The 20860-nt window shown below is 36.9% G+C and overlaps 2 protein-coding genes across 3 annotated transcripts in view; one reads left to right on the forward strand and one right to left on the reverse strand.

Moving 5' to 3' along the window:
• Positions 1–1293: 1293 nt before the first annotated feature.
• trim35-14 (tripartite motif containing 35-14) lies at positions 1294–8555 on the reverse strand. Of its 2 annotated transcripts, XM_051890739.1 has the most exons (6): positions 8009–8555; positions 7837–7932; positions 4958–5188; positions 4790–4812; positions 4572–4687; positions 1294–3225 (listed from the first exon to the last, which is right to left on the reverse strand). In XM_051890739.1, exons 1-6 carry the CDS (start codon positions 8402–8404, stop codon positions 2702–2704), a joined length of 1386 nt encoding a protein of 461 aa, XP_051746699.1. In that variant the 5' UTR covers positions 8405–8555; the 3' UTR covers positions 1294–2701. The 2 variants fall into 2 exon arrangements, with proteins under 2 accessions (XP_051746699.1, XP_051746700.1); XM_051890740.1 differs by lacking the exons at positions 7837–7932; positions 8009–8555 and having other exon boundaries at positions 4958–5338.
• Positions 8556–13966: 5411 nt separating this feature from the next.
• Positions 13967–20860, forward strand: part of ptn (pleiotrophin) — a 44163-nt gene continuing 37269 nt past the window's right edge. The window contains exon 1 of the mRNA XM_051890742.1: positions 13967–14045. The gene's annotated coding sequence lies outside the window, so the exon portion shown is untranslated. The remainder of the gene's footprint in view (positions 14046–20860) is intronic.

A 20860-nucleotide genomic window follows, 5' to 3' on the forward strand; every position in this document is an offset into this window, starting at 1 on the left:
GGTGAGTCTCTTTATTTAATGTTTTCGGAAAGATTTGAAATATCAACCATAAGATTATGAGATTATGAAGTGTGCGAATTACATTTTAAAATGTCTAGTCTAGAGGAAGTTTTCTGGCACAATCTGTTCGTCACGCGCAACCTTAATGGTACCTATCACAGCTAGACAAACGTTGGTTATTAAAACAAAATTTTATAAACGGACCACTGTTTTTTTATGGTGTATTTGTGATATTTACATATATAAAAAGTGATAAACACGGACATTATTTAGGTATTGTCAATATTCCGTGCAATAATAATATGACGAAGGGAAATCTACTCGAGGTTGCTATGGTTACCTCAGGCAGACGATTTCTGTTCACGAGTGTTTGTTTACCGCCAGGTGAAACTATTTGCTAGTTAAATATATTAATACACTATCACTATTCCCTTGGATAAATAGCCTAATGCACAGTTTTTGCAGCCCTTGGAGAATATGAAGCTAATTATGTTGACATACACCCTCAGGTAGGAATATTTATGACAGCTCATGGTTTATTTGTCTTCATGACATGAGAGTTTAATCAGAGCAGTTCTTGTGTTATCTTCCACAGTATAACCAATATCAGAAAGGAGAAAATGCCACAGAACACCAGCAGCACCCGAGGTCGAGCCCTTTACCCTGGACCAGTAAGATGTGATCACCACACTGAAATTCAGTAATATCACAAATTAGAAATTAAGTTCAAAAACACATGCATTAAGGTATACTAGTTAGTTTATTGCTGCGTCATCAAATCACTTTCATTGAACATGGATTGATGCATAATTCCAGTGCTGTTGCTTTAATTATCAAGTATTAATTTTGCTCCTTCACAAAAATATTGTCTGCTTTTTCCCCACTAAAAGACATTATACAACTCAGTGCCTTCACACAGTTAATTAATTAACTATCGGTTTGTAATATCGGTCAGTTTCATGCTATAACCGATATGCCGATGGTTTAAAATTGGTCAAAAATCAGCTGATAAATATCTCCAGCCAATGCATCTCTACTAATTATTAATGCATCACCTGTGTGCATGAGTGTGCAAGGCTTGACATTGTGGTAGATTTCCCCTACACACCTGAATCAAGCTAAATGGGGCTTCTTCACTTCGACACAAATTTATACTCTTCTATGTGTCTCCACTTCGACACCTGCTTCGAGTCGGGCGATGTCTCGCCCCTTTTGAACAGTATATCTTGGGAAGAAGGTCTCTGTTGTTCCACTAACCTGCTGGGCAGCAGTAACCAGACAGACTCCACACAATGCCTTTGAATATGCTTTAATTATGGCCAAAAGAGTACAACAGTTTATATAGAATAAGTGCATGGCAAAGGTGACACAATTCATTACGTAATTTTTCTGTAATAAGATTGGTTCTTCATATGTATAATTCTCTGTTACTATGTAAAAGCAAATTTGGATTCCTCGATACTTCAGCATATATATATATATATTCAGACAACTATCTAGATTTTTTTTCATCTTTATTATATTATATGCAATAAACTTTCATGCAAATATTTTCAATATTTACTATTTTCAACATTTACTATTCAAAAGCATAAATTTTAATCCTGCAAGAAAAGGGAATGTCAGTAATGATTAATTAAAAATTTCCTTCACAACATACAGTGGCCCCAAACATTATTAGAATACTTCACACTAGGGCCGCATGACATTGGAAAAAAAAATGACACTGTGATATTTTGTTTTTCTGTGCTATATTCTGCGATATGGAAAATAAATCACCAGATGACCTGAATACCTCCATTTGGAAAGAATTAATCATTCTAGAATCATTGGGGTGATTTTGTAGGCGAGTGAATATGCATAGAAAATAATGTACAAATTACAAGCATAGAAAAACATAATAGAACAAAGATACTAATGAAATAAACAGTGCTTTATATTTTTCAGGTAAGTCTAATAGTATTCATGTACAGAAATTGAATTATCAAATGAAAAATAACACTGCATAGTCAATTAAATATAACTAATCTGTGTTAAAGCTACAAAAGTGATTTTTCTCTTTGTCTTTTGTTGTTTGAATAACATTCACAACACAGAAAGCAGCAGGAATATTAGGCTGCTGTCACTTTAAGACTGACTGCGCGGATCCAAAATACTGTTACACATCCATGTGCATTTTGAATTTTTTTTTGCGTGTATGTGTCCGTTCGGGCACATGTTGAAGGGAAAGGAATTCGGTGTTCACGTGCATCTGCGTGGCTCTGTGCGCACAGAAAACAGCTGCACATTCAGAATTGAGCTCTCTTTCGCGCCATCTTGCGCTCAAATGGTTTAAAATCGCTTGAATGTTTAAACTGACAGGACCAAAAACACGTGCAAATGATAAATGTTCATTGTATGATGGTCAAACTTTGCAATTAATCCGAGAATCACATGCGTTTTGAACTGTGGTGCATCTGGTGCGTACGGATTAACAATTCCTATACTAGACTAGAAAGCGCACATCCTGCGATGTCACTATTGCGGATGCACACATTGCGATATCGATGCTAAAATGATATATCGTGCAGCCCTACTTCACACTTAGAAATGCATGATGCATGGCATTTGATAGATTATCAAACCTAATGTCCTTTGTTTTAAAGGAACATGGCACATGCACAAAACACAACGTGTAAAAAAATGTCTTGTTAGTTGTGGTTTACAGTTGTTGTTTATTTGCCGGAAAAACATTAAGTGGCTTTCTCAAATCTCCAGTGCAGAAATATGGGAACACCCTCTCTGGAAATCCACCGGTGAAGGTGCACAAAATTCTGTTTCTGAAGGGTTCAGTGAATCTCAGGACTCCTTTGTGAAAGTCCAGCTGCAGTCGGATGATATTTGGCCTCTCATTGTTATCAATATCTTTGGCAGGTTTGTTACCTTTCTTGTATTTCCTATCCACGTAACGAAAACACCAAAAACGACTCATTGGATCCATTTTGTAAAGATATTTGCGGTTCACTGTTTCCCCCACCACTCCCAGCGTCCAGTTTTTGTTGTCTCCCACCTCTACGTCCCAGCAGTGCAGACCCGAGCTGAAGCCCTGTGAGGCCAGCACTCCCACATACAGCCTCTTTGGGTTGTCAGACACTTTCAGTCTCTTTTCCACGTACTGAACACTGGTGCAATCCTGTGACACCATCAGTTTATCTGAGGCTGTGTCTGGGTCAAGAGTCACTGGAGCTGTAAACACAGATGAGAGTAAACTACAGCGCCAGTACCAGTGTACCACTACCAATGTCGGTATATGTGTTTTTGTTGTTATTTTTTCTGGATGGTGACCAGAGGCTTTGTCCAAAAAGACAGACAAACTTTCTGCTATGGTTCTTTCATGGCATCCATGCCACTAAAGAAAGGAAGACGGCTGCAGCTGACACGTGACATCATTCAATTCATTTATATAAAATTCCTCAGAAAAAAATCAAGATATTCTAACAGCATTTTTAGGGCCCGAGCACCGATGGTGTGATGGACCCTATTTTCATGAAACTTTGCACACACGCGAGTGGTGAATTTACGTCTGATATGGGTTTCAGAATTAGGTGTGCCAAAATGGCTCAATAGCACCACCTACAAAATTTCAATGAAGCGCCCTTTGCGCTACATTTCACGTACAGGTCTAGATAAATGTAACAGCCCAATACCTACAAAAAAGTCCCTGGGTGCAAATCTGAAAACCCAACAGGAAGTCAAATATTTTGAATTTTCTCTCTTTTTTTTTTTTTTTTTTTTTGGTTGAGTTTTTGCCATTTCCAGATGTTGTATTTTAACGAACTCCTAGAATTTTAATCAGATCGACGTCATATTTGGTCAGTCTAATCTAATGGCCTTTGCGACGTTAAATTGCGAAGATCTTGAGTTTTCGCTGAAGGGCGTGTCCGTGGTGGCCTGACAAATTTTGATGTTTCGCCATGAAACAGGAAGTTGTTGTAACTCAAGCGTAATGTCCAATCTGCCTCCAACTTCACATGTTTGATAAGAGTCCTGGCCTGAAGACATCTACACACCAAAATTTAGTTATAGTCATATCACCACCTGCTGGCAGCAGGAAGTGTGGAAAATATAAATGACTGACTTAGTCCTCCTATATTTATATACTTAAATGCATATTACCCACCGTGCTCTGTTCTCCTAAAGCCACTGGGTGGTGTTGGCCCAGGTGTGAGGGCCCTTTCATCGCTGTTTGCAGCTTTAATTAGCCATGTAATTCAAACAAACACGGTCTCCGTTTTCCCTTCTGCTTCCCTCCTTTACCACTGGTTCTCTTACCTAAATTACACTAGCTAGCTGCACCCTTCATGCTACTCTGAATACATAACACACTCCAATACAAAACACATAAATACACCAATATACATTTTTGTCCTTGTTGGATCTTTCCAGCCTCTGGTCACCATAAACTGTATGGTAAAGAGCTGCACAAAATTTTCCATTTGTGTTCCAATAATAACAGCATATGATTTGGAACAACATTTGGGTTAGTCAATTATGTAAACAATCCAAGTCTATAAGGAGGCGTTATTACTTACGCTGTCCCACAATGTTCTGCATTCTGGCCCAGGTGGTGAAGATCATTGTCTGAATGGGATGGTGTTGATATTCCTCTCTTACAGGGGTCATCTTTGGTACTGATGAGTTTTTGAGTCTGTACATAAACAGTGAGATATTTGGATACATTTTTTGATATTTAAGATATTTTGGTATGGGATTGCAGCTGTATCAAAATGCTAATTGGTAAAAGACTCACTTTTTTAATGCATCAGTGTAATTCTGAAATAGAAATAAAAAAGTAATTAGTGCTCAGTCATATGTGTGTGCGCAAACACAATGAACATTGATTATCAGACACGTTTACTTCAGATTACAGCTCTCTGATCGACTTTGGTTTCTGGTGTTATGTGTATCCTATCTGTACCTGGAGAAATGTGATGTTTTCAGCTTCCAGTTGCTGCCAGAGAGCTGCCATCCTCTCAGACAGGTCTGATATCTTTTTGGACAGACCCGTTATTCTGGTCTTGAGTTTCTCATCTCGATGTTCCATTTCTTTACGCAATGCTCTGATCTGTTTCTCCTCCTCATCTCTAAGAAACTGATGGAGCTTCTCAAATTCCTTCTTGATCTTGTTTTCTTCCACACTAGTGTGTTCCTGAAATGGTTTAAGAAGGTTTAATCGTTTCTGTTAACATAATGTTTCCATAATAGGACTGTAAAGGTTGGACTTTATTGGGTGATGGTTCATATCTAGCTTTCCTCAATGGGGTGTCGGTCAGAACACACTGGATTTGATCAGTTCCATGCAAAGGAAGTTTATTTGTTGACAGTCTTTGGCTGTACACAACACAGCAGTACACAGGCTTTACAACTTAATAGTGTGTGGATGTGTGTGTGTTTGGTCTACAAAAGGAAAGGAATAAAGATATATATTAACAAATATGTTTTGAGTAATATTACACAAACATTATTTCCATAAACAGATACAAATCTCTCAAGTAAAGAAATTCTCAGGTTAAAGTTTAGAACAAAATAAAGGAATCAATATACAAGCAACAATGTTCTTATGCAGCGCCACCACTTGGTCAGAAATGGTAAAACATTCAAAACTGAAAATATTTATGATGTAATTTAAATGAACTGCAAGCATTTAGAAACATCGTGTAAACTTGAAATAGCAAGTGTTTCAGCTGTTAATGTGATGATCACACATATACAAACAAAACACTGGTTGCATATACACAAATTGCAAGTATTATTGAACATAATCGGCACATTCATGTGCGCTCATCAGTGCGCGATAAACAGCTTCAACCAGCTGTGGCTCATCTGTATGTGCAGGTGGGGCAAAGCCCCTCCAAAACATTAATCTAAATATAGACCTCTATATACACTGAATTAATAATAAATTATAAATGTGTTAGCATATTGCAACAAATATTTTTCAGATTTTCTAGACTATTTTAAGTTGTACAGTGAGCAGGATATATTAAAATGTAGCGCATGGATTCAGCAGGCATGTATTCATGTTACTAAGTAGAGTTGTCAAAACTACCGACTTTGCTACCAAGTCGGTACTGAAATTTTAAAAATGTGACACTTTGAGCGCTGTGGAGCGGATTCGTAAACACCTCTGATTGGCCATTGTGTTGATGCGCTCATCGGATATGTCTGTGATTGGCTTCAATGATCAACACTTCAAAAACGTTGTAAATGGTCATCAATGACGCTTTTCACTGAGTGCTTACACAGATACACACGGGAGCATTTGAAAGCAGGCGTTTATCACTGATCAGTCCCCTGATAGACTTTCAAACGCTCCCGCTTTCAAAGCGCTTTCAAATTCAAACAGTTCCATGTGCTTTCAAATGCTCCCGTGCGTTGATCATTGCAGCCAATCACAGACATATCTGATGAGCGCGTCAAAACAATGGCCAATCAGAGGTGTTTACAAATCCGCTCAAAGCGTCACATTTTTAAAATTTCAGTACCGATTCGTACCGAAGTCGGTACTTTTGACAACTCTATTACTAAGGGTATGTTTACATGACAATGATGTACTAAAAGTGGAAAAGTTTTTTTTTTTTTGTACAGATGACAAAAAAAAATCTATCAAAACTATCCATGCACATGACTAAAAAACGTTGTATTACGCATGCCAGACAAGTAGTTGGCGATGTCACTTTGTAAAGAAAGACTACACGCATGTGCATATACGCATACTTTTACAGAGCACTTACCTCGAGCGTGCCAATCCACCTTATTTTTAGCTTACTGCACTTTGATATTCTTCTCGTTATTTCCCTGTAAATCGGAATAAATAAATAAATCGGAAGTCTCGTGCATTCACAGAAATCACCTTACTTCTGCGTTGAAAAATAAGGTGAATAGACTAAATGTAATACACACGTGCATGCGTCACCGTTTTCACACAAACGTTTTTGCAGTTTACACGGAGATGACAACGGTATCGTTTTCAAAAACTTCCACTTTCAAACCCACTTTCAAAAGGTTGCGTTTTCACGCCACCAAAACACCATTGTCACATAAATGAACGGCCAAAAAGTGGAAAAATCGTTTTTAGTTTAAAACAATGTCGTGTAAACGGCCCCTTAGTGGGGCATCCGGTCTCAGAGCCCTTCAGTTATGTGTCTGCATCAGGTCAGTAACCTGTGTGGAGTAGCGTATCAGATTAATGAAGGTGTAAATCCTTTAGTTTAAACCTGCTCATGTGAATATACAGTAGTTCTGTTGTGTTCGTTTGTTTTATGTTTGTTCTGAATTGCTAACTTGTAATATTCTAAAACAACATTCGGACACAATAAATACGACATTAAGGCAATTCTAAGATGGCATTCTATGTCAATCATCATTAGAGCGCCACCCTCAGGCTGAATAACACAAGGACATTAGAATTCTGCCAAAAGTGTGTCTGTTGTGTTCAGCATTTAGGATAAAGCTTACAAAATGCTTATCATAAACAAGCGCTAAGACCCAGAATCTGCCCTACCTAAATTTATGGCTAGGAGCCCCTGCTGGCTTCAACATTGATAAATACTCATTGCTTAGTGACAGGAAGACATTGCATTCATGCTTTACAAACTCCTTAACCAGCATTTATCATTTACTTGGTAAACATTCAACTTACATAGTTTATTGATGCACAGTTTGCACCCACAGTCTCGCTCGCACCTTCTGTTCAGTCCCACCAGCTAATGCTGATGACTGGCAGAAAGTAGTGCATGCACACAGAACTCGGCCTTTCTAACAATAATTGTACTGACTAAAACACTAACCACGTACCTTAATGAGCTCAACCTCTTCCACACAGCTCTTTTTGGCTTTCATGTGGTCATCGATGGTCACCTGCATTTTGTCTATTTGTTCCTTGATAGTCTCCTGGAATCACAGAATAAACTCTTAATAATAAGCTTGAAAAAACCAAAACTCAGATTAGATTCCAAACTTCTCCTACCTTTAAATTCACAGCAGCCTCCTCAACAGGAGAACACTTGTGATTTTCATGCTGCTTTGAAGTGTAACAGACCACACAGATGGGCTGCTTGTCATCATAGCAGAAGAGTTTGAGTGTTTCTTTATGCAGTGGACAAACGTCTCCTGAAACAGCTGTGGGTTTTCTGGTCTTGAAGGATTCACAGAGAGCTTTGAATGCCAGGCTCTTGGTGGGCTCGTCGTGTGAGCATTCCTTACGGCAGACCGGACACTGTGGCACTTCTTGAGTTTTCCAGAAACGCTGGAGGCATTCAGAGCACAAACTGTGGCTACATTTCAGAGTGACCGGATCAGTGAATACATCACAACAGATGAGGCATGTCAAGTCCTCCTCCAGGAAGGACAAAGCATCTGACATGACTGTAAATAATCCCCAGAGTCACTCGACTAATAATAATAACCAAATAAATTTACTTTGCTCTCCTGTTAGAGATATTATGAGACCTGCTTTACTTCTCCACACAAGACCCAACTCTTTCATTTCGTTCACTTTCATTTCAGTAGAAACCTCAGCAAACGACTCCTCCCTCCATGTCATATTACAAAGAATCGAAACCAGGAAATGATCACATGGGACAGTTGCAGCTGCTCAGTATAAAGTCTTACTTAAATTGAGGCAAACATTAGTGAATTAGTAACTACTAGTTAGTTTGCAACTAACTTGTTTACTTTGTTGACTATATTCTCTTATAGTCCCCTTGTAGTCAATCATTTTATTCCATAAAACTCATCTTTGATCACCAAAATGTTTCTGCCTGTGAAAAAAGTTTCATCATGCCTTAAAATAGCTTGAATGTAACTCGACACCCTTGCCTCATTTAGTATACGCGGAACAATGAATATGCAAATTAGCCCCGCCTCCTTTCGCTCACGCCAGCTCAGAGATCCACTCGGTCAACTTACTGAGGTAAATGGTGCACAGTGGTATCGCTCTTTACAACATCGGACACATAACGGTAATTAATATGATTAGTCTTTTGCTTGACTATGTTATCAAACAATAATGTGTTGCTAATGTTACACAAACCATGTTCCCGTTCGCTATCTCAGAGTCAGATAGCTGCCTTCTGACAATCAGTATCCTTACAAACGCTTTAACAACTCAGAACGTCAGTGAAGAAAGTTCATCATAACATTGTGATATACATCATACACCATATTGCTAATTTTGATATCAACAGAAAAATATACCAGGATAACCTGGTTTCTCTTGAGACTCCCCTGCTAGTTTGCTGTTAATGATATGCTAAAGCCCGCTGACACGTTGACGAGATTGGTTACAAGGTAGTTTGTGACGTCACAAACACCAGCGATTTCAAACTGCGGGTTTGAGACTGGCTGCATCCGAAAACATAGGTAGCTGACTTGTTGCCTTGCTGCCTTATCAGGCAGTGACTTGTAAGGCAGCGTTTGTGCATAAAGGCACCTCACCAAACTGATTTCAGACAAACTTCTGAGGTAGCGTAACAGTTTAATGATCTACAGCAAAATAGCGCAAGCTTTGGTGAGAACTAAACAAATATTTAATTACTACAGTAGTAATTTCTCGCTAGAAATGACATCAAAAGTGGGAAACGTTGGTCAAAAACGTACATTTACACACAAACTGACCAGCAAACGCAACTTTTGGACGCCATCTTTATTTTTCTAGCTCAACTGTCACAGAATGGAACGCACAGGATTGTGGGATATCAAAGGCAGTGAAGGATACATCTATGCTGCCTTCAAAAATCGATCAGATGAAGGTATCTCAGGAAACAGGAAGTGAAACTAACTTTCGATTTGAACGTGCCTTGATGCATTCCTATCTTGAAATGTGTCCTCCGAAGACAGCATTTTCCAGTTTTTAGACGCAGCCACTGTCTTTTTTTCACTGCAGTTTTAAAGAGAAAATACTCAGCAATGGTATTGACATGAATTTGCACATGGTTTGTCTTAAAGCATATTAAAAACAAACAAAATTATAAACTTGATTTTCACTATAGGGGGATTTTAAGGCAAGATTTTTATAAAGTAATGTAGTCTCATAATCACATCTGGTTTTTATCCAGTAAACAGCAGTTTAATTTGTAAATAGAAGTAGGGTTGATTTCCTCGCTGTCAACAATAAATCATTTAATTTCCATTGACAGTTGTTTTAAGTTGCATCTCATATCAGATAAATTGCACATGACTATCTTTGCTTAATGTTATGAACAGCAGCTATGTTAATTATTCTCCATTTGTTTTTATGTTTTACCTCAGGACGCCAATTTTTACTGTATTTCTGATCAAATAAATGCAGCTTTGGTGAGCAGAAGAGACTTCTTTAAAGCATTTCCAAATTTTTGACCGGTTGTGTATAAACACAAGAAAAGCAAATGTTAAATTACTAATCTGAAATATAGCAAGTGGTTCATTTTATAGGAACTAAGAAAATTCAGGAGCAATAATCAAATACTAATACAATATTTTGAAAATTTCACATTTATTTTGGTAGAAACCTGGCATTCACAAGTGAAAATGACTATTGACGCCTCTCACATTGAATGAGTACATTTAAACTAAGTTTAATAGTGCAGTGCACCAATATTTAGTAATTCATGAGCTATGATACAACTAGGTAAACATCCCGAGGGTGAGTAAATGAAGTCTGCCATCATTTCGGTCAGCAGGGGCCACAGTCACCACAGAGTAGGAGAAAAAATCTGAGTTGTATAAAATTGTCACTAGATGGCAGTATGTATCCGTGTAATTTGACTTTAGGACGTCAATGGGCATTTCACATTAGATTTTCTTTAAAAAAAAAAAAATCAAAAACTCACAAGTGTTTCCCAAACAACTGCACACTTTCCTGCTGGCGTGCAAAAAGAAGTTTGCATTCATGTGTGTTTTTCCTTTTATTTCATTAGCTTGTTTTTCTCCAACATATGGTGACTAAGAGTCCTACAGCTACATAGTGCAGTTCTTTGCATGGCATTTATTAATCACAGTGGGGTCCTGCAGCTGCCGTTTGAACACTGTCGCATAATTAAAATGTTAGTTCTCATTTAAAAAAGTAAACTGTCCTCATTTACTCTTCTAAACCATGTTGTTTTACGATATACAGCACAAGTTCAATGGTGCTTTGTCATCCTTTTTGGATTTTAAAGAGACTTTGTCCTGAAATAACCAAGCAAAAATTCCTCCTTTTGTGTCCCACAGGAAAACATAACAGCACACAGGTTTGGAATGACATGAGGGTGAGTAAATAATCACGTAATTTTCTTTTTTCTGTGAACTTTTCCTTTAATAAACGCACAGGAAGAAAGAGAGATGTAGAGAGACATAAACAAGAGTAAAAGACAGATTGGAGGCAGGAGCTGTGATATTTGTGGGGCCCAGGTGTTTCTGTCTGCATTCTGATATGTGCGCTCATCTCCCAGGGCTCTCCCGCACTGTCTGCGGCGCTCGATCCATGTGGGACGCAACGCTGCATCAAAGACTCTACATTGTTTGTTCACCAATATTGTCCATGTCAGTTTTCCTCTTCTCTTTTACACACACACTCTCTTTCTCTCTCAAACAGTCCTTACATCAGAATTGGCAAAACCTCTGTCCGAACTCAGCCAAGCACTGGAAGAGCTTTCAGTCACAGGTAAACTGATCTGGGATGCTTTAGGGAGCACATGGAATTTTCATTTTGCATTAAAAGGATGTTGGTTCTTCTTTGTTAAAGGAATAGATTGTCCAGAAATGATCATCTGATCCTCATTATTTGGTTCGAAATCCATAAAGATTATTTTGTTTTTAATAGAAAAAAATAGATCTCCAAAATTATGGAACTCACTTCCATTGAATCTTCCTAACATCATCATCATTTCTCCACCAATTCTCAGCTTCTCACGGTATTTTCATCCTACTTTTCATTAGTTTTCTGGTTTTTTTATTGTTGCCATTTAGTCTCGTTTTGCTTGTTTTGTATTTATTTGTGTTATACATCTATATTATTGCTACTCTTTACAGCGACCTTGAGCTTGGGAAATGTACTTTATAAATAATACATAATTATTTATTGTTATTATGGGTTTGAAATGACATAATGGTGAGTAAATATTGACAATAATTCATTTGTTGGTGACAAAGCATATGCTGACATTCAGTGGCCCTTTAGAAAACTAAACAAAATGTCTTATCCAAATGTAATCTTTGATAGAATATTAAAAAAAAAAGTTCCCATATATTAATGCACCTTGTCAAAAGGCCGTTTTTGCATGCTTTCCACGTTTGTATCAGCGGACCTCAATGTATGTGTAATGGGTGCATCTCATTTCAGCTTTCACACATGAATTCAGACCTCCTCAGAAATTGGATTAAATGCACAATTTCACCAGATGGACCAGAGCTGCTTACAAAGTGCCAGTCACCTTTTCAGCTGATGTCTCATCTCTGTTGCGAACAGTGGGATATGTAGACAAACAGACCATCACTGCCAAGGGCAAAGACACAAAGTTTCCTGGAAAGGGCTCTTGATATGCAGGTGCATCTGTCCAGGTTGTTGTGGGTACTGGAATACTTTAAAATAAGCACAGATTCGTATCTAATTCTGGTCATGTACTATATCCCAGCTAACAGGAAACGTTCGCAGAACTGTAGCTAATATTGTGGCAAAGTTATGAAAAAACATTCTTCCAGTAACATTAAAAGAAAGTTATCTGGTCTTCAATAATGCTCTCAAAACGTTAGCGCAAAACATCTATACATAATTCATGGAACTTTTCAAATTTTTTAAATGTTACTTGTTTCGGAATGTTCAGAGAACATTCAAAAGTAACATTCCAGTAATGTTTGAAGAATAATAAAATGGAATGTTCCATTAATGTTCGCATAACCAAGAAAAAGTTTTTAAAACATAAACTGGACATTTTGAATGTTCAGAGAACATTCAGAAATAATGTAAAACTTAATGAGAATGTTAGCAAAACATTCTTAGAACATATTTTTGTTAGCTGGGAGGAAAATAAATTCTCGGGTGAGATTTCTTCAATCCCTCTACTGTTTCTCCTTGACAGCAATTAAATCCATCAGCAACTGAATGCATTGAAGTGCTCAAAATAAGACTAGGAACATGTCAAACATGCAACTTGGTATAGGATATGAATTCGGCTTTAGGGATGGAGGACCATACCATGAGACGGCCAGTGTTTGTAACCCCTCCTGTTCGAACCGCCCGCTCTAAGCAGGACTTGAACCCTGGTCCGACAGCATGGGAGTCGGGCGCTCTAACAAAGAAGGCTAAAGACCGCAGTCTCTAGTCTCCCTACTCCCATCCGGGTCACGGCACCAATGTACCCCCCTTTCGAACCACCCGCTCTAAGCGGGACTTGAACCTGGTTCCGCTGGCATGGGAGTCGGGTGCAGTGTTGCCAATTGCTTCCAGCTGAAAGTAGCTATATGCTAGATGACGTCATACTGGCGAGTCCACTGATCTATATTAATATAAATATAGATCAGTGGGTGAGTCACGGAATCTAGATAAGGTTTGTCCAAGAAGTTGCTAGATTTGTTGCTAGGCTTTTGAAAAAAATCTCAAAAGGGGTGGGGAAGTCGCTAAATCTAGCGACACAATCGCTGAATTGGCAGCACTGGTCGGGTGCTCTAATAAGGAGGCTAAAGACTGCAGTCTCTAGCGTCAGTCGCTACATTCAACAGCCTCCGTTACATTCAACAGCATATAAAGCTCCAGAATCTCGCTTTTAAAGGTGTAACATCAATTCAGAAAATGATGACAGCAGTGCAATTGAGCCGAAGCGCTCACCACTTTTGCAGGATGTGTTCAGGAGATTAATTCATACCTAGAAATGTCTCAAATTGTTTTTTTTTCTTCCCAGGCAGTAGAGAGAAACGCATGTTCTTTGCTGGCAGGATGGAGAAATGAACAGGATCCCAGGGAGCACATGGAGATTGGGTTCCAGATCTGCAGTAGTCAGCTGGTACTGTTGAGCTGTCATTCTGAAGACGGGGCACACGCACACAATCAGGTACAGAGTGATGAATTTCAACATCAGAACGGACACAAAAACACGCGTGCACAAACACGTACATGTGCAATTATACCTAAAGCTGCTCTAAGCGATTTCTGTGCCTCTGGCAGCACCAAACAGAACTGCAAAAATCACTTTTTCTGAAGCAAATTGCTTACAGGCTCCAGTGAAAAGGGTCCGTACATGTCTCTGCAGATATGGCTCGGGTCCTTCCTCAATGTAAGATTTTTTCTGATTTTTTGACTCATCTCTTAGAAAAGTAATAACACACCTCTCTTTAACAAACCACATGATCATTAATAGTGCAGAGGAATACATGGCATTTTAATATACACTACTGTTCAAAAGTTTGGGGTCAGAAATTAATTTTAAATTTAGAAGAAATTAATACTTTAATTTAGCAAGGATGCATTAAAATTGATCAAAAGTGACAGTAAATGCTGTTCTTTTGAACTATTCATTAAAAAATCCAGAAGAAAAGTATCACAAAAATATGAAGCAGCACCACTGTTTTCAACATTGATAATAATCAGAAATGTTTTTTGAGCAGCAAATCGGCATATTAGAATGATTTCTGAAGGATCATGTGACACTGAAGACTGGAGTAATGATGCTGAAAATTCAGCTTTGATCACAGGAATAAATTACAGTTTACTATATATTCACATAAAAAACAGCTATTTTAAATTGTAATAATATTTCACTATTTTTATTGTATTTTTGATCAAATAAATGCAGCCTTGGTGAGCCGAAGAGATTTTCAAAAACATTCAAAAATTTAATTATTCTAAACTTTTGGCAAATTGTGTATGATAAAGCTTTTTTTAATTTTTTAATTGTGACTTTCAGAGTTACACTACACTAAATCTGCTTGCTGGAGTCAAGGTAAGCACCCAGAATGCATTTTGAGGGGCACGTTAATCTTTTCTGTTCAACCAGTGGCAATCTGCACACGAGAACAGAGAGTTCTAGAATGTGTCTTTGTGTGGTGTGAAGATCGCTGGGTAAACGGTGTGTGTTTGAGGATCACACTGCAGTGTATGGTGATGAATGGAGGGACGGCGGAAATTCGTTGCTCAGGTAACCAGACGGCCGCCGTTTCTCTGTGCGTGGGTTGATATAGACACGATCCGCTGGGATGCAAAGCAGGAATGCCTCATCTAGCAATTACAGCGTGCAGCACAGAGCAGCGGGCCATAGGAACTTTATTAAAGTTACACAAATGTCTCATATTTCTCTCCATAGACCAAACTCATTCTCTCTGAAGATCAAATTCATCTCTCATCTTAAACCGAGTGATTTAAAAACTCCCCAAACCTATTTACTCCTCTCGGCAAGTCATTTAAGATATTGGCTGAATCTCTTTAAGAAATGCTGGGTCATGTTTCACCCCTAAAAAAAAAGAGAAAAAAGAAAAAGAAAAATACATAAAGAAAAAGAAGTCTATTATTTCATATTAGAAATTAAGCACCCCCCCAAACACACACACATTCTCATTATTATTAAGGACACAAAAGTAGAAAAAAATATTTTTAATTAAATGCATTACATTCACAAAAATGTACCATTTAAAAATACCATATATGTATATATATATATATATATATATATATATATATATATATGATTTATAATAATAATATAATTATACCGAATATATTAAAATGATATATTTAATATTTATATAATTTAAAATTATAATATATATTATAAATTATTATAAATGTTAATTATAAATATTAAATATACCATTTTTATATATATATATATATATATATAATATACATACAGTGAATGTGTGTGTGTGTGTGTGTGTATATATATATATATATATATATATATATTATAGATATATTATAGATTATTATACCAAATATACTTAAATGGTATATTTAATATTTATAATAATTTATAAATATATTTTTATTGAAATATGACCCATTTCTTGACAGTTGTCTTGGATTATCCTTATTACTGACACTTTCCTCGAATGTGAAACAGTCTGTAGTATTATTTTCCAATACTTGTTGGTACTGGGAAGAGAAACATCATATGACACAGATTATTTTTTTAGCAAATATGTAGCGGTTTTGAAGACGCAGTGATTATAAAATGATGAGTGTTTATAATCCACTTTCCCACATGATGTAACGTGGTTTTATTATTCAGGAGATTAGAAACCGAGTAAGAAGTGTTAGTTAATATCCTCCTCAGGCTGTCGTGAGTAATGTGTCTTTATTCGTCTTAATAGATTTGACAGGAAGCGAATCATCCCTGCGATTCTCTCCGTAATATATGAGTGAATGAGGAATGGGAGGTGTTTAAAGGGAAAACCTTGTCCAGTAAGCACTCATTGATCCGGCATCTGGTTCGATACATGGCAGACTGCTGTGTTTGATCGTGATAAGCAGTGATGTATGTGCGGGTTAATGGTTTGGCTCGTGTTGGTGGTTGGTCTGTGGCTAGTGAAGGTTGCGCTTTATTGAGTTCGTGGTGCAGCTTTTCCTCATCTGCCTCTTGTCGAATCCATGACTTTGATTTTACATATTGTCATGCTAAAAACATCCGTCATCTCTCACATGAGTAAATGATAATGCATGTTTGTAGATGTATTACTAGATACAACAGCACCAGAATGTCATCGCACTAAACCTTCATTTAATAGCACATTTCTCAATCAATGCATTTGACAAAAAGCATCGAAATGAGCCTAACATCCCTCACATTTGTGCTGGATTCCTCATATCACGTTTGTTTAACATCATGTGTTTGCTTTGTAATTGCGTGCATCTCTAAGTTTATCTCTTTAAAAGCAGAAGTAATCTGATAATAGAGAGTCTATAACATTCTCTAGCAATAATATTCTTACGGCTTTAATGAAATAAAAGAACAACTTTATGTTGACTTTGCTAATATATAACCGGATTAAATGAAATCCTCCTCCTCCTCATTAAGGAACTCATTTGGGAGGAAAGATCATGTTATTGAGTTCGAATGTCAGGCTGTGGGTTGCCATGGAAATTAATGCACAATCCGTGTGCATCTAAGTATTTAAATTTATAAGACCTAATATATTCAGATTAATAATGCATGCGATTCATAACGAGCTCTGAGAAGTGTGCTCAAAGTTTAAAGTAGTGTTTAAAGAGATTTAAGTTTTTATTGTCTGTAATCCTGGCAGATTATGCGGGATTATGTGGGCAGCGCTGAGGTTAGATTAGAGATTACCCTCGTCTGCTGTGTAATCCAGCTCTGTTTAATAACATTTCATACTGAGATCAGGGGAAACACTCTGCTTCGCTCAGTAATGGGATATTAGGATCTGGTCCAGACGTCTCTTTCCTCCTCATGTCAACACACTTGTACAGTTTCAGATGTAAATAGCAGCGGTTTTGCTTCAAGACCCAGAATTAAACAGTAAGCCTGTGTTTAATGTCGTCTGGGATGCGTGTTGTTCTGCTTTGTGTAGTTTTGTTCCAAATTTGTCATGAATTTGTGCCAAAATACCATTGAGTTTTACTGGCCGCAGCCCCTTGACAGCAAGCGCCTATTTATTAATTCAAGATATACAGGGCCATTTTTCTCCCATGAGTTTTGTCTTATATTAAATGATATTGTTAAGCAATATCATAAGCAAAAGTGCGGTTTTGCCCAAATAGCAAAACAATTGCAAATGTCATATTGAAATTTTCGATGAATTCCCCAGAATGTAATAAACAAAAACTTAGAATGGAAAAATGAAATTCTAAATGCACAACTTTGAAAGTAAAGCTACACAAATTTAATGTGTTAAAATGAGACTAGTGTGATATATATATATATGTGTGTGTGTGTGTGTGAACTTTAACATAATCTACTACAACGCAACTAACAGTAAAACACAGTTTACGTGGATCAAACTTTAAACACAGAAATTACATCAGCAAACCTAATTAGAACACAAGTCCAACCTCAAAAAGATGATTTAAACAAGTTTATATTGAATAATTCATGGAAGTGCTTTAACAGAAATACGAGCTTCACACTTCTAGTTTTTTCACACCCTCTGGCAACTTTCCCCGTTGACTTCTATTATAGGAGCACTATTGTTTTTGCTCGAAATTATTGTCTTTGAAAATTGACAGCATGTCAGTGATGCTGTTTATGGGACGGCCCTTAAAGAGAGCTGTGTGTGTGTGTGTGTGTGTGTGTGTGTGTTTCTACAGAGCATTTTAAACTCTCAGTTTGACTTGGTTTTTCTGGATCAGTGGAAAACAGCAGATTTTTGAGCACATGCAGTGAAATATGCAAAGCAACAGCCGCCTTGTGGTTTTAATATTTGAACCGCTTGGAGGGGTTTTCAATCACCACACACACACACACACACACACACACACACACACACACACACACACACACACACACACACACACACACTTCTTTCCAGTGTTCCAATTATTCCAAATCTGGCATCACATTCATGCTTGACGGCCTGCAGATTGTTTTTGGCTGAATGAAGATTCAAAGTTTGGAGAATGATTTTTGGACTAAATGTCATTGTGAAAGGTTTTACCCTTCCTTTCATTATCCAAGTTACTTTTAACAACAAGAGAAATCAAGCGGGGAGTGTGTGTGTGTGTGTGTGTGTGTGTGTGTGATCGGCTTGGAGTTTAATTTGATTGTTGAGTCATTTCCTTAGCTCTTTGTAAGAACGGATGAACGCCCCTCAGCGTGATGAACCAGGTATACTGATACATGTTTACAATGAAAAGCAAATTACCTCAGACAGGGAGAAAATGAAGCAATTTATCGTTACAACCATTGTTCTGAATTATGCAAAACTATTAGCTCATGTTTTCTGAGCTCTGAAACACTTGTGTACGACATTAATGAGATGTTGAACTCAAAAAAAAAAAAAACTCTTATAAATACATGAGAGAAAGAAAGACAGTAGATTAAGTTTTACAAAACACAGTTAAAACTTTAATTTCTGATTTGGTTAGTCACATTTGAAGTTATGAAATGACAATAAGCTATCCATCTATCTATCTATCTATCTATCTATCTATCTATCTATCTATCTATCTATCTATCTATCCATCCATCCATCCATCCTTCCTTCCTTCCTTCCTTCCTTCCTTCAAAATTCTAGATTTTTAACTTAAAACTATTTCAGAACATTGGTGTCATTTATTGCTGTTAAGCCACTTGAGGCTGTTCATTACACCAATTTTACCATGGTAATGTGGTTATGGTAATAGACACATGGCCTCAAGCGGCTTGTTGGTGCTGCGTGTGTGTTGCATTGTGGGTCAACTGTGTGTGGTTGTACATGAGTCAGCAATGTGACTTGTTTTGTTTGTATCTATCATATATTTTAAAAAACAGAATCAAAAATACCTCTCGACCATCAATTACTGTAATTAGTATTTCATAAAAAATACCAGAATGTTTGATTTTTGAAATCTTTGGAAAAAGTTTTTAAAGAAGTTTTGAACACTCACTTGTATTGAAGCTATAAGACCAACATATTATATTTGTACTTTCTTTTAGAGTCATTAACTTCTTTTAGAGACTTTTTGTTGAAAACAGTGTTATTTTAGTTTTATTAATATTTTAAATAAGGTTTTATTTTTATATTCATGCTTTTATATATTTTAATGTTAATTTGTTTAATTTTTAGTCACTTCACGTTGTCATTTTATTTTTTTTCAAAATATTGCTATTATTTATTTTTATTTCAGCTTCAGTTAGTTTTATTTTTAATTTATTTATAGTTTAATTAATTTTAGTGCTTCAACTTATAAATAGTTTATTGCCAAGGCAACATTTCTAATTTTCATTTAAGTTTTTCCAACTACTATCTGTATTTTATTATATTTCAGCTTTTTTATTTCAAATTTTTAATGGTTTTAGTTTTAGTTAATGACAACGACCCTGTTTGGAAATTATTTTCAAAAACATATGAAACCAAAGATTAGATTTCTAAGAAAAACACTTTTATTTATATATATATATTATTACAGTATTTTTCTTTTCATCCTTTTGCATTTGCATTGCTTTTTTAAAAACACAAGAATCCAACGCAAATACAGCTAAAGAATACCCTAGTGAAAAAATATACTAAAATGTATTTGAAATGCATTTTTTTTTTTTTTTTTGTGCTAAATATACTACAAATACATTTACATATTTATGTGCTAAATAAAAATACATTTCAACTGTACTTTTGGTATACTAAACTGGTGCACTTAAAGTCTGATGCTAGAGAGAAATAAAATATCACCAGAAGCAGACGTGCGTCATCATCGATAAAGTTAATGTGTGCAGAGAGAGAAAGTGTTACTATAGTATTGACGTAGCATCATGAATTCAAGATTTCATTTCGTTTCATCAGACACTCAGAGGGCCGCTGAGGTTTGTGTGACGCGACCTTGTGCACTCTGGGGTTTCCTCGGAAAGAAGGAATGTAAAGAAACACACATAGAGAAAGAAGGAAAGAAAGGGAGATGGAGGGATGCAGATGAATGTGTAATATTCATGAACAGGAAATGAGAGGAGGAAGAAGAGACGTGTTACTGCAGGTGTTGAGAACGTCTCTGTCTCTGACCGGCTGTATTAATATTTCATATTGAAGAGATTGTCTTCTTACGCTGTGTGTGTGTGTGTGTGTGTGTGTTTGTGTGTGTGTTTGTGTGTGTGTGTGTGTGTGTGTGTGTGAGGGAATCTTTTCTCTTGGTGGGATCACAGATGGATTTTCCAGCTGGACTGATGAGTTTATTACAGATGTTTTGTTTAGAGCTTCCTTCTGCGATCCTTTCATTGAGGTTAGG

The sequence above is a fragment of the Ctenopharyngodon idella genome, chromosome 4 (genome assembly GCF_019924925.1).
Source record: "Ctenopharyngodon idella isolate HZGC_01 chromosome 4, HZGC01, whole genome shotgun sequence".
Classification (NCBI taxonomy): domain Eukaryota; kingdom Metazoa; phylum Chordata; class Actinopteri; order Cypriniformes; family Xenocyprididae; genus Ctenopharyngodon; species Ctenopharyngodon idella.

Coding starts and splice junctions, on each gene's coding strand:
- trim35-14 (XM_051890739.1), bottom strand. CDS start 8,404: ATGTCAGATGCTTTGTCCTTCCTGGAGGAGGACTTGACATGCCTCATC. Junction 5,189..7,836: donor AAGAGGTTGAGCTCATTAAG/GTACGTGGTTAG, acceptor AAACCATTTCAG/GAACACACTAGTGTGGAAGA. Junction 3,226..4,571: donor GCAGAACATTGTGGGACAGC/GTAAGTAATAAC, acceptor CTGTGTTTACAG/CTCCAGTGACTCTTGACCCA.